Raw genomic sequence first — 14,080 nt, 5'->3', positions numbered from 1 at the left:
AGGAGATACCAGTTTCAAGCCATTAAAATAGTGATTCTTTAACAAGTAGCTTATTTTAGTGGCTGTCTCCTTACTGCTCTTTCTTTTCTTTCCACAGGAAAAATTAACCCAGGAGTGTGTATTCAGAGAGCAATTTGAAGAAAACTGGTATAACACATATTCATCAAATCTATATAAACATGTGGACACTGGAAGACGATACTACGTTGCGTTAAATAAAGATGGGACTCCAAGAGAAGGGACTAGGACTAAACGGCATCAAAAATTTACACATTTTTTACCTAGACCAGTGGACCCTGAGAAAGTACCAGAACTATATAAGGATATTTTAAGCCAAAGTTGACAAAGACAATTCCTTCACTTGAGCCCTTAAAAAGTAACCACTATAAAGGTTTCATGCGGTGGGTTCTTATTGATTAGCTGTGTCATCACATCAGCTCCACTGTTGCCAAACTTTGTCGCATGCATAATGTATGATGGAGGCTTGGATGGAACATGCTGATTTTGTTCTGCACTTAAAGGTTTGTCCTCCTGGAGGAGAGCCTATGCCCACTCGCTTGATTTAGTACGAGAGGGAGCGCGAGAGAGTGAGTGCGAGAGAGAGAGAGAAAGGGAGAGGATGAATGGGAGTGAGAGCGCGAGAGAGAGGAGCCAAGGGGAGGAGGAGGGTGAGGAGGAGGAAGGCCTGATGCATGCTGGGGAATAGACACGCTTTTAAATTTTTGATCAGTTGTACTTCGTCATATATCAGCATAGCTGCCATACTTTGATTCATCAGGATTTTTGGCTGGTGGCCTGCTCAAGTGTACGCTGCATTTACAAAGGCATGGAGGGTGCAGTCTTACTTAAACAAGAGACTTTTCAGTTAATCACTCACTGGGTCTCACCCCACTGAGTTTAAAGCAAAGACCTCTTAGTAAAAAAATAAAAATAAAAAGTTAAATTTATTTATAGAAATTCCAAAGGCAACATTTTATTTATTTTATATATTTATTTATTATATAGAGTTTATTTTTAATGAAATATGTACAGGCCAGATAGGCATTTTGGAAGCTTTAGGCTCTGTAAGCATTGAAATGGCAAAGGCCACTATGAACCTGTGGTAAATTCATGCAAGTAAATATAAAAGTGCATGGATAAAAAAAAAAAAAAGCCAACAATAAAAAGGTAATAATAATAAATTCTAGTGACCCTCATGTACTAAAGGCGACAATCTCTTTTGTGCCCGTATTATTGTACAAGTATGCACACCACTCATGACACTGAGTCCTCACTCTTCTGACTGCTTGTTTCATAGCTTACCCCAGAGGATTAAAGAGAAAACTGGGTCTTCAACTTTTTTTTATGTGTCTGTAATATTTCCTCTCTGATAAAGTGACTTCTTACATCATTGTAAATTTCACAGCTGTGGAAAATATAGGAGTTGGAATATATTCTACTTGTTAAAACCTATTGCAGATTATACCAAAGCTAAATGATAAATATGCTATTTTTTTCCTAAAGAGAATGCCAGAAACAACATAAGTAATACCAACAACAATTATACTAATTTTAAGATTCCACAAAGAACACATAAATATTTCAGAGGGCAGGAACCAGGTTAACAGGATCACTCTTGTAAACATGTTTATTTGTGCACTTGACTATCTACTATGAAATTATACAAGTTCCATAGGGGTCATTGTAATACCTTTATGGAAAATTGCTTTCAGTGTGAACTGTCATAATACATGATATTAGCACCCTTCCTAAAGTAAAACTTGCAAAATGAAACTAATAAATCTCTATCAATAATGACAATGAGGGGGACAGTATTAGACTTATTTTTATTGTTTTTCCTAAAGTATGTTCAAATATTCATGAACCCTAAGTGAGGAAACAGTATGTAATACTTAAGGGTATGTAGCATTTTAAGATAAGCACACAAACACATTGATTAGCTGTTACTATTTGGAAATTAACCCTCAGGAAGAGGCATTTTTCCCCCTAATACTCTGAAGAAAAGGGGGAAAAATTAGACAAAATCCACGCTAAGATCCATATGACAAATGCATTTTGTAGTTGTTTTATCCCTTAGGATTTCAATCCAGTGCCATTAAGCTGAGTGTGGCCTTCACCATTGGATATGTTGGGAGCAGGACTGGTCCTGATGCCCTGGCTGTCTGAATACGCACGGGGAATCCTTTGGAGGAGTGATGTAAAGGGTTGTAGCCTATGAGTAATTAAGAAATTTTTGCTCTACAGCACTCTTGTCCATCTGATTTATATTATTTGAAGCTTATTTCTGTTCTGGAATGACCTCTGGCTCGGTGTGCTGAACAAACGTTCCCTTTCCATGAAGCAGGTAGGAGGAGCCATGTCTGAACTGGCGATATCACTGATCTCAAAACATAACATGGCTCTTTGTTGTAAGTGTTCATGGATGATAAAGAGACGTGAACTACATTGGTTGATTTGTAGGATACTTGTCTAGGGACTGTTATTGCCTGGGAATTTACAGCCTTCAGCTGCAGCCCACACGTTTGTCTCCCAGCCTTTGGGGCTGCTGGGGGTTGGTCGGGTGCTGGATCATTCGTGTGGGCAATGCAGAGACTGTAGGAGAAGAAAAGGCGTTTCTGGGCAGGACTAGGGCTCATTGCTCTGTGGTAAATGCATCAAGCCCACCACGGGGAAGGGAGGCTGCAACCCTCTGCTGTTTCAGTAAATCTGACATACACCAGGAAATTCTTTGCAAAGGTTAAAATGACTCTGAGTTGAGGCCGCAATACTAGGCCACAGTTAAAGTCTTAATGTTAAATTGACTTGGAATTTTTAGTCATAGGCTAATCATTACTACTAGTTAACATGTTTTATTTAATTTATTTTTTTTTGTATTTTTCTACAGAAAGGATTAAACTTGAGAAAAATGTTATGAGTTTATAGCAGTCCTAAATAAACTGTAACCGATTTACTCGAATAACCCATAATGGTGTGTAAATACTGACTTTATGTAAATATAGAAATATGTAATTTAACTTAGGCATTATTGCAAGACTGGAAGGCCCAGGAGCTGGCAGTTTGCCACTCCCTGCAGGTTCACTGGGTCAAATTTGGCCTGTTTCGGGTAGCGAACTACAGATTCTGTTCAGTCCCTTGTGTAAAATGAGCCATTTCTGTTTGGTTTTTGGGTGGGGGATGGGCAAAACCATTGTCACCTGGGTGTTGCTCAGCTCCTTTGCCAAGGTGTGAAGGGGTATGGACACCCTCCTGCTCCTTACGTGATCCTGCTAAAACAGGGCTGCAGGGAGCTGACATGGCAAAGCAGGGAGGCTTGCAGTGCCTTGCCTCCCGTGCTGTGGAAAAACAGAAATCTTCACCTTCTAGTGCTGTCCATCTGGCACCTTTCTCAAGCACTAACATTGATTTGAAGAAAAATCTGAGGGAAAAAGAAAAGAACGATTGGTGTTATTTTTACTTGGTATTCTGTAATGGTGTGTAAATGCATACAGAATTCTGTAATTTGTATAAATATATTGCTATAGAATTTTGAAAATTGGTATTATTTGCTTGATGTCCCTTCAGAGCATTTTCTTGTAACTGTGCACATGTAAAATGATGGGATGACAAAGAGATGTCCTTGCTTATTCCTAGAAAGAGTGTGAGAATATTCCAGGAAGAAAAAATCATCAATATTTTCTATGCCTTTTTGCTAATTTGGAAAAAAGCAGGGATATGTCTTTTTGGCAAGAATTTTATTAGCATTTCACCAGAAGCAGATCTGTCTGGGCAAGCAGTATGGCCCAAAAGATGATGGAGATCCAGACCAGTGTTATAATATGGGCTGGTATGGAGCTGCATTTGGTAATGTGTAAGGCAGCACTCCCAAATGTAGGTGGGGTGAATGAAACCTGCCAGAGCTGGGCAGTGCAGAGTGGAAAGAGAAAAATCCTAGGAAAATTGCCTTAAGTTTTTACTAATCAGTACAGGAGTCAAACTACCTGCCAACTGGATGGAAAAAAAAAAAAAAAAAAAAAAAAAAAAAAAAAAAAAGGATGTCTTTTGAAACTGACAGGGTATAAGATGTGGAGGCTGGAGATGAGATTCTGGCCTAAAAAAATCCAGTTCTTCTGTTTTCCCCCTGAAAATAAGATAAATGTGAGTTTAATAAATATGCAAATAGGAGGGAGTTGAAAAGATGGTTTTAAGGCAGTTTCTTTGTATACAGAATATTGCTAGAGGTAAGAGAAGATGCTTCTGCAGCATGCCTTTCATAGTCCAATGCTTATGCTCTGCTCCACCTCTTGTACCAAGTAATGAAGCGTCTCTAAGATTCAGCTCTGTTACTCATGATTATAGGAATAGAAATGGATGGACTGTGAGCCATGCTGAATACCTTTTTGTATGAACTCCTGTCCCACCTAGTGAATTCTCACAAGTTCTCCATGAGGTACATGAGCAAACCTCGAGATATGACCAGGCTCCTTACAACTGCAGTTTGTTTTTGAGGAATTGAGAGGTTCCAGATTCTTTGAAATTTTGATGAAAATCTTGGAAACTCGCCCCTCTGCTGAGTATGTGCAGGCAGCCGTATTTGTAGGTAAACTGGGGAAAGAAGTAACCAACCATGTAATCCTCAGTATTTTATTCCACATGGCTCATTGTTTACTGATCTGAGAATAAAACCAGAAGATTTCCGTTTTGAAGAAATTTAAACTGTTAGAGGTCTCCATGGGCTGTTCACAAGTCAGTCCGACCTTTTTGGGATCTTTCACTTTTCCATAACATTACAAGGTGGTTTTCCCATCTGGCCTCTTAGTAAGTAGCAAAAACTCATCTCCTCTTGTCAAGAAGCTGGAACAGCCTGCCCTAGAGTTTGTTGCTGAAAACTTTGGCATTGAAGTATGAAGGTCATGTATAATTGGCACCTTAAATCTAGGTCTCAAAAGATAATTAGTGTTTAGAAACAAAAAATGCTGTTGTGAAGGTGTCTTGCCAGGTCAGATACCAGAAGTTTGAAAGCAGAAAATATTTAATGATATTCTGGAAATTTTAAGTGAGAATAATAACCAAATTCCACCTGCAAAGTAATTTATAAAACCCAGTCTTTGCTTTTTTCCCCTAATGGTTTTCTACCTTTAATAGCTTGTGTGTGTGTTTTCTTCTACCCAATGATATTGAGAATGATTATTTTATTTTTTCATTCATGATTTCTGAAGTCCAGCTGCCTTTGTATAATATTTCAGAGTTATCTTAGTCTGAACCCTGGGGCAGGAAAATTGCCATGTTATTCTGGATTAGGATAGAGGAGCACATGCTTTGCAAAGATGCTTCTCTTGTGCTCAGAGTAGCTGTTACAGTCCCTAGGATGACCTTTTCTTACCATATCTATTATCTGTGTAGAGGGCAACAACATTAATTGTACTTTAATACTTCGTATGTTGTTGTTATCATGGGAGAAATCTTTGCAAGTCATCCTCAAGTCATGCCAGTTTTATTAAACCCACATGTGTTGCTTGAACAACCTCTCACAAATATCTTGTCACAGAGAGCTGTGTATAAAACAAATTTTAGCTCAATATTGTTTAGTGATGCGAAAGGGATTTCACTTCATAGCAAAAAAACAAAACAAAACAAAACAAAAAACAAACAACAACAACAACAAAAAAAGCCAAAACAAAACAAAAAAAAAGCCAAACCTAAAACCCCAAAACAAACAAACAAACAAACAAATCCTAAAATCCCCACCAAAAAACAACAACAACAACAACAAAAAAACCTAAAAAACCCACAAAAAATCCCCACAAGCCCAAAAACCTAACTCCCCTTTTCTTTAGGTTGAGGGAAATATTTTTTCTGTGCACCACTCACAAGTAGAAACTACATAGTCAAAGAATTCTGGAATTAGACTGAACTGTCAAAATGTTTCTCACATTTCTGTTTTCTTGAGAAATCACAGACTGTCAAATTATGGTGATATGCAAAATATGCCCTGTAGATATTTTTTTCCATGTCCAAAGGGTCTGGATTTATGTATATCTTACAGTTGGAGGCAGTCAGTCTAGGTGAAAAGAGCATTTCTGTAATGTTGGAACTCATTCATTTTATTGACAACCTCCCCCCTGCCCCCGCAGAGAGTAGCTTTAGTTAAAATTATTATTGTTATTTCTACCCTTGTTGAGAGAGTAGATGTAAACATTGAAACAGTGTCTTGAAATACTCCCTCACAGCTGTGCTCTTGAATGCATACTTTTTTATTTTATATTTCTTATGTAGTAAGATTTCTACTGCTTTTCAGAAATCTTTATACTTGTTATAAATGTCCACACACTGAAGTAGTTGCAGTCAAATTATGTATCTCTGTATCTTCTTTAGTTAAGCCAATTTTATAAATCTCTAATGTTTTGGCAGGCAATGCTGTAACTTCTCAGGTAGGACTTGCTTTTTTCCTTTTCTCTTCTTCCTGCTACAATCCATCTTTTTTATTCTTGAGCTGTAGTTAATTTCACAAACCTTCACAAAGAACCTGCATAGTAGGTCCATCTTATTGTCATTACCAGGAAGCAGAAGGCTTGCTGGTAAATAGTTCTTTATGTGTTTTCATCCTTGATGCATTGTTTGGTTTGACTCCAGATGAAATCAGTGCTTACATCTTCCTGTTCAGGATGGTTTGGGTCTTCATGACACCGTGTCCCTAGTGTGACCATTAGAAGGGTGTTCAATATATAATATCAGTTTATTTGGATAGGATGTATCCATTCAATTTCTCCTTTTACTAAGTGTTCTGTGCAAGCCTTTGTTTATAATCCATTAAGATAATTTAACATCTAAACTACATTGTAGATATCACCTTATTAACTTGAAAACTCTTGATCAGCCACTTTGTATTACTTTGTTTTGGCAACTCACTGAATTATAAGGACTTTACATGCATGTTAAAGATGCACAATTTGGTTGTCAATCCCTTTTGTTGTAAGACCTGAACTGTTCTCTGAAGAATTAAAGTCAGGTTCGCATCTTCAGTTCCATTAAGGATATTTTTCTTACTGGCTCTTGTCCACCCCACTGTCCTTCAGAGGAAAACAATCCTTTTGGGCTCTTCAATGTGCATGGGAATCATTCCCAAATAGCCAGTTGTATTATGTGCTCTCCTGTATTAGCTCTCCTCCTTCTAATAAAACCCACACCCTTCCAGTATTTTTTAAGGTGCTTCTTCCTATTGCCTCAACCTTCCTAATATAATTTTGTGGTATTTGGGTATTTAAGCTGATACTATCAATGAAACCTGTATTTTGTAATTGTGATTGTGTCCAGTGTAACTTATTACCAATTTGTTACCCAGTAACAAATTATGAAAGAAACAGTGAAGGAAAAGAAAACTGCATGTTACCCCTTATCTCAAGTGGGTTTGAAGGAAGCTAATGTGAACTTGCTCATGCTAAGATCCCTCTCAACATATTTCCATACTCCTAACTGTCTTTCTGGGATTCTGTAATATCCCATTACTTTCCCATTGATACTATCTGTCATCTTAGCAAAAACTTTTGTCAATATCCATGAAATTGATGTAAATGCTCTGCTAAGGGGATGGTGTTACTGCCACAGTCACTGACATTTCCTGTTGCTTGAGATCAGCCTGCTCTCTTCCAAGTGGCATGTCCCCTGCTTGTTCCAGCCTCTGTAATAATGTGCTTTCCACGCTGCTGCTTGGTGTAGAAAGGAAGCTATTGTCTTTTGGTTTATGGTACTGCACAAGCAGCTCCCTCAGAAAGAAACTACCTTCCTTGTTCCAGGACCACATGAAGGAGTTCATGCTTGACTTCAGTAGAATTTGCACTTCTTATCTTTCTCACCTCAGCCTATATTCCATGCACCTAATTAATGTTTCTATTTTTATGGCCTTATTATCTATCTGAAAAATGCACTGTTGGTGTATGCCTGAAGGCTGCTCAGACTGGTGTTTTCCTTCTGGACTGTCTATGAATTGCTACATACACACAGGTACTCTGCTAGAAGCATCTCATAGCCTTCCTTCTCTTTAGGATAAACAGGCCTGCTTGATTAGATTAAGATGGGATCCCAGGAGCATCCCCACTCTTCTGTAGCAGCATCATGGAAAACAAGCCAAGTTCTGATCTCAGCTGTCAATAATGGTCTTTGCTGTATAAATTTGGTGGCTGTGACATCTTAAAATGCCCCCAAAACTAGATGAACAACAGGTTTGACAGTACCTGTGAACCTGTTTATTTCCACTTCCTCTCTTGTATTGCTAAAATAAACAGTTAAAAATCAGCCAAGATACTCCTAAATTGAAATACAAAGCTGCATTACTTGTAGTCATATTTTCAGTTATGATAATAGGTAACTGTTCCACGGCTCATGAAGCAGTGTCCAGCTGAGCACCCATTTCTTTCTTAATGGAAAATGTGATTTGTTCACAGAGATGTAGTCTTGGAGACCATATTCAGCTGTTACACGGGTATGCAAGGCTTCTGATGCACAGTAGAAGTGCTTACCTCCCCACCTGCTGCAGATGCCTCTTAAACTCCCCTCAGCTGCTGCTGCCCAGCTCCAGGGTTAATTTTCACCAAGGCAAAGTGCTCACTCAGACAGGCTGAGGAACTGGTCTGCACTGCAGGGAAAGTGTCTCTGAAACAGGGAAGCCATGTCCCTGTGGAGAGGAGGGAGAGGCAGCAGAGAGATATATAGAAAACAGGGTTTGTCTTAGCAGGGGGACAAGAAAGTTCCTGGGTTTGCCAGGGAGAAATTAGCATAGTCTGAAAATGTAATAAAACAGAAATACAAACGTTTCTGTTTCTTCTCTTCTGCCTGTGTGCTACACCTTTTCCCCCAAGCACAGTCTCTCCACTTTCTAGCCAACTGATAATTCTTAGCAACTTTAGAAGACCATGTGTTGCCCTCCTTTAATGAGTGATCCAGCTCAAGGGTCAGTTCCATACTGTAAGTGTTGCTAAAGGGACTCAGACCAGAGAAGAGGGTCTGTTTTGGGGCTGGAAAACTTTTCCTCCATATTCTGAGCACTGAACAGCCTGTTGACATGAGTGGGTGCTGCAGAGCCCGGTCTGCCAAGGTGTGTGATGGGCTGTGGTGCTGACAGCACAGCTGTCTGCTGAGCAAGGGCCACATCTGGCATCAGGAGATGTCTGTACTCCTTTTTTGCAAAATTCCCAGTTGACCACAGGCAGCTACTTAAGATACAGGCAATTTGTTCCTAATTGGTCTTCACATAAGTAAGTTTAGGGCTAAGCCCTGGCTTGAAGGAAGTCAAAATCTTCATGATCAGTACAACTGATACAGGCCTAATAGTGAGAGGAGGTGGGATAGCCTTTAAGTTTTCCTCCCTTCCACAGTTCTCCTTGTCACAGACATGAATCAATCATTTTTGTAGAGGTGTTCCTATTGCTAAGGTTGTGCTTTTTCACTGCTTTGTCTCCAATAACCAGTTAGGATGTATTTTTGGAGCTATAGCCTTCTGTAGGAATAAATAGGATGAAAACAACATTGTGAACACCACAAAGGGTGAAAATAACAAGAAAATAAGATATGTTTACTTCTAGATTGGCCTAACCAAAAGTCAAAAATCTCAAGTAGGATGACTTGGTAACCTTGGGCTTCTTCCACCACTGCTGCTGCTGTTGCTGGGACCTGCTGTTTGTCTCTGTGGGCAGCAGCAGGCAGGTGCCTGATGGGGGAATCTCCCTCCCCTTGACTCACCCCTCCTGGGGTGTTGGGGGTAAGGGCTTGTACACGAGGGATGTAGTGGCTCACTGATTCAGAGGAGCAAGGAAGGACCAGCCCTCCCAGCCTCCATGCACTCAAATGGTGGCACTGGTGGGCAGGACCAAAGCCATTCCAAAGCTGACCTCTCTCTCTCAGCAAAAACTCCCTGAATTTCAGAATTAGCACCTGGTTTAAAAAAGAGGTTTTCTTTTAGAGGTATTACTTGATCAAGATAAATGGGAAAATTTATACCTTACTGTTATTTTTTCAGGCCAGCTATCAGGCAAGCCCACAGATCAATGAGTTTTTCTCCTCTTTTCTTTGTATTTTATACTCCTAAGTAAAAACCAAAAGCAACTGCCCACTTTTTCCCTCCTTGAGGAGGTCATAGGTTCTGGGAAGACATGGATGGGAGTGACTTACAGAACAATTTAGGAAATTAAGCTTAGGAAATTAAGCTGCACAAATCTTATCATTGCAAGGGGACTTAAAGAGTAGTAGATGAGCCAACACTTGAATTCATGTTCTAATTTTTGGAAACAAAACCCCCAACTCTCTTGCTGCTGAAACCCCTAAATTATTGGAAAAATGACTTAAACAACAACCAATAAAATGAATAACTACTTGGTAGTGAGTGGAAGCAGAAGAACTGTGGTGGATCTGCCACTTGGACCCTCCCACTTCAGCTCACTAAGTAACTATTTATTTACACAGACTTGGAATTCCACTGGCTACCTCTTGATTTATTTGCTGCTCCTATTTTGACTCAGGTCTCATCATCCCTGTCCTTTAGGCAGCAGTAATGCCCTTGCAGATCATTTGCTGTGACTATCTTGGTAATTCTCTATGCTAAAATTCTCTGTTTCATGCTTCCCTCTTGAACTGTGTGTGGTGCAAAACTGAGCACAGCATTTCCCATTTTTTATGCACTGCAGATTTGCCTCATCTCTGTTATCAAAAATAAAGGTGCTCCAATGAGCAAAGTTCCTTTAATACCATGAGATGCAATTATTGAACCCTTATCCTCTTTCTTGTTCCTGCTTTAAAGTATTAGAGCATTGTGCCCAATTATTTAAGCACATCAAAAGGAAGAGAAGGTTTCCTAGAAGTGCTTGGTTGACAGGACTAAATTCCTGCATTTGCTGCAGAGTGTGTTCTTCTTGGCTCCTTCAGAAGAAAGTGACCTTCAGAAGCAAAATCCTCTCTCTGAAAGCAAAAATTCTTTTAGTATGTTAATTATTCTGCAGCCAGCAGGCTTGGTTTTAATTTATGTTCATGATAAGACATATTTGAGAAGAAGTAGTTGAAAAAGTGTCCATACTTACTGTGGAAACTGGACATGGGGAATTTTAGAGGATTTTTTTCTATTTTGTTTCACATGCCTTGGCTTTATTGGAGTTTTTGAGCTGCCAGTGTTTGGACTGACCTGTCTGAATTGCATGAAAAGATGGCTAAAAAGCAAAGTTCAGAGAAACAGGCCAAAATATAATTTCCCTTCATGTGATCTTTACTGCTGTAGTGCTGCAGAAACTTGCTCACTTCACTTTGCAGGCAGTGGGGAGGCAGTAGCTGTGAGCCTGGGCCTGTGGCACTGAGGTGGGCAGTGCTGCAGCCCAACAAGGTGGTCAAGGCTGCTGCTTTCAGAGTCAGAGGCAGAGCCAATAGCTTCAGCAGTGACAGTGCAGTGGGGGCACCTCAGGGACACTGGAAAGGATCCTGCAGGTTTGAAGATAGGCTTTAGATCAGCTTTTGCTTAGGGCAGCCTTTGCTTGCCTTTCTTTCAGCCACCAAAAATTACCTACCTAGGCTGATGATTTGGTCCCAAAAGTCAAGCATTACGATAGCTTCCGGGCATAACATTGGGTCTTGTCTAATATACCAGCTTTGATTTTCTTTGCTGCTGCAGTGAATAAGCAAAAGCAGAGCTCCTAACCCCAGGAAAGATGAGCAGCATGAGTCAGGATTCAGCTAAGCAAATTCCCTGTGGCTAGAGTAGTTGCCATTCTGCAAACTCATCTTCCTCGCCTGCTGGGACAGAAAAGAAGACAAACTGGGGAAACAACTGTGCAGTCCTGCTGTTGTTAGATACTGCGTTTGTTCAGCATTTGTCACCCTTCCTGAAGAGATTTTTCTTTTCTCTATTTCCTGGTGTCCTTATTAAGACAGATAGAGAATGATACACAGTGGGTAGCACTGCTCCTGACCAGGTACAGCTTACTGGGCAAGTTCAGACTCTTTTTAATTTTGTTGATTAGGTATGGCTGGGACTGTCATAATTGTCTGCTCAGACAGCAGCAACCACCCGATCAGGCTTTAGCAAATAAAATATCACAAATACATTCTGAAAAATGTGAACATAATACCCATGAAGGACTATTAATGTGTACAGAAACTATGCAGGCTGCAAATACACCTTCATCCTGACCTTCAACATTCCTCTCAGTTTAGTCCTAATGGAGATGGCCAATTATGGTTTTATGATACAGATTACGGATAACTGCCTGATGCCATTTGTGAGTCTTGTTCTTGGCTTCAGCAAGGTCTGAGTTTCTCTTCTTTTGTATCTAAAGAGAAGCTATACAATTTACTCTATAAGCTAGTTTAATTATAAATATACACAAAGGTCATTGTTATTTCAAAGTGTTGTGTATTCCTTTGAACTTGACACGCTATATCCAAAACCACCAACTGCAGATGTAAAAAAACACCAATTAAATACTTTTAAAGACATTATATAACAACTAGAATTATTTCTCACTGGATTTTTTAATATTTTAAACCTCCTGAAATGAAAAAACACCATCTCAGAGGCATAGGAGTCCTGACTTGCTGTCAGTGGAAGAACAATAGCAATCAGAATCTTCAGAGAGAAAACTTTAGCTCAGCTAGACAGTTCAAGAGGAAAGTACTGTCTGAAAAATGTATTTTTGATACATAAAATTAAGACAATATTTAAGTTAGACATTTTCAGTAAGACAAGACTGAGCTCATGGAAAGTAATGCATGCAAGTTTTGTTTTTCATACGATTTTCTTTCATGAGGGTATTTAGATGGGGAAACCCAAAAGGGGACTTTGGAAGCCCCTGCAAGCCACAAGGAGGTCTGAAACACTGAGTCACACAATGTTAAATTGTTTTGTTATTCTTGTTATGGCAGACTGGAAAGAGAAAATTTGTGAGTATTTTTGATGTGATTTTAGTTGTAAAAATGGGAGGGCATGTAGCTCATACTTGCATGTCTATAGTGTGAGTTACACTAAGGGCTCAGTGCTACAAACAGCTCATTCCTGCCGGCTCCATATGGAGTCTGGTTTCTCATATTTTCCATTTGATAGTATCTTCTATTGTTCATATAGATACTAAAGGTATTTCTTTAGGTTTTGCCCCTGTTCACCTACAGCCTCCACCTAGATGGACAAAATTATGGACATCTGGGGACATCCTCATATGAGTGACCCTGCATCCAGGATGTTAGGTATGCTAACAACAGTGAGATATTCCCCAGGGGAAGAGCAGCACTATTGCTCTCCTGAATCTGTTCACCCCAAACTTGTTTGACCTTTCCAGTGCAAATGAGTATCTGTCCCCAAACCACCAGAAAGGCTTATGCTTTCAGGAGAAGTGGCTGCAGGTCACTATTTCTAAGAACACCACACTTGGAAATTCCTAGAACACTTCTGCTCTGTGTAAGTAAGCTGGGAACATTGTTTTGCTAGACAGAGTATGCGAATGACCACCCGGTGCCCATTTACTCAAGCCCTCTGGAATGTGAATAGATTTGCAGCACAGGGCTGAGTACTTCTGTTTGTTAACTTAGTGGAAACCACTTGGCATAGAAGCATGTTCGAATCATGATGCAGGCTTTTGAAATTCATACTGGCAGGGGATCCATCTGAAAGGAACTGTGAAACCAAACTTGTTTTTTTCAGGTTATTTCACTAGAAAAGATTCTAGAAAGTCAGTGCTGCAGGTTTTCCATTTCTGCTCTGACAGAACTGATCCTGAAATGACATGTCTTGATGTACTAAAATATTTCTAGCCCAGATAGGTTACGAAATGCTGAGACACAAAATGCGGGAGATACCTAATTAATCAAAGTAACTTCTCAACATATTTACCATGTTACATTGTGTCAAATGTCAGCAATTCCCTGGAATTTAGAGATGAATATTCAGAAAACTGCTGTGTTTCTTCCCCCTTCAAACCCATGTGAATTCAATGGGACCTTGGTGCTGACAGAACCTGTCTGTACAAATGGTCATTGAAGTGCAGGCATGGTCAGAGCTTTCATGTTCAGCTTCCTTCTTGTTCATGGTAACCTGTGTTTTTGGGTTCAGTTGGCATAGGGACACAAAACAGGACAA

General features: G+C 39.7%; 1 protein-coding gene across 2 annotated transcripts in view; it reads left to right on the top strand.

The window, feature by feature from the left end:
- The window catches only part of FGF9 (fibroblast growth factor 9), a 36,601-nt gene extending 29,327 nt beyond the window's left edge, over nucleotides 1–7,274 (top strand). For both annotated transcript variants that reach the window (XM_021530616.3, XM_021530615.3), the window contains exon 4: nucleotides 98–7,274. In XM_021530616.3, the coding sequence (XP_021386291.1) occupies nucleotides 98–343 (246 nt within the window). In that variant the 3' untranslated portion in view covers nucleotides 344–7,274. The remainder of the gene's footprint in view (nucleotides 1–97) is intronic.
- The last annotated feature ends 6,806 nt before the right edge of the window (nucleotides 7,275–14,080 follow it).

Source organism: Lonchura striata, chromosome 2 (genome assembly GCF_046129695.1).
Source record: "Lonchura striata isolate bLonStr1 chromosome 2, bLonStr1.mat, whole genome shotgun sequence".
In the NCBI taxonomy this organism is placed as follows: domain Eukaryota; kingdom Metazoa; phylum Chordata; class Aves; order Passeriformes; family Estrildidae; genus Lonchura; species Lonchura striata.
This window is presented reverse-complemented; position numbering and strand designations above follow the sequence as displayed.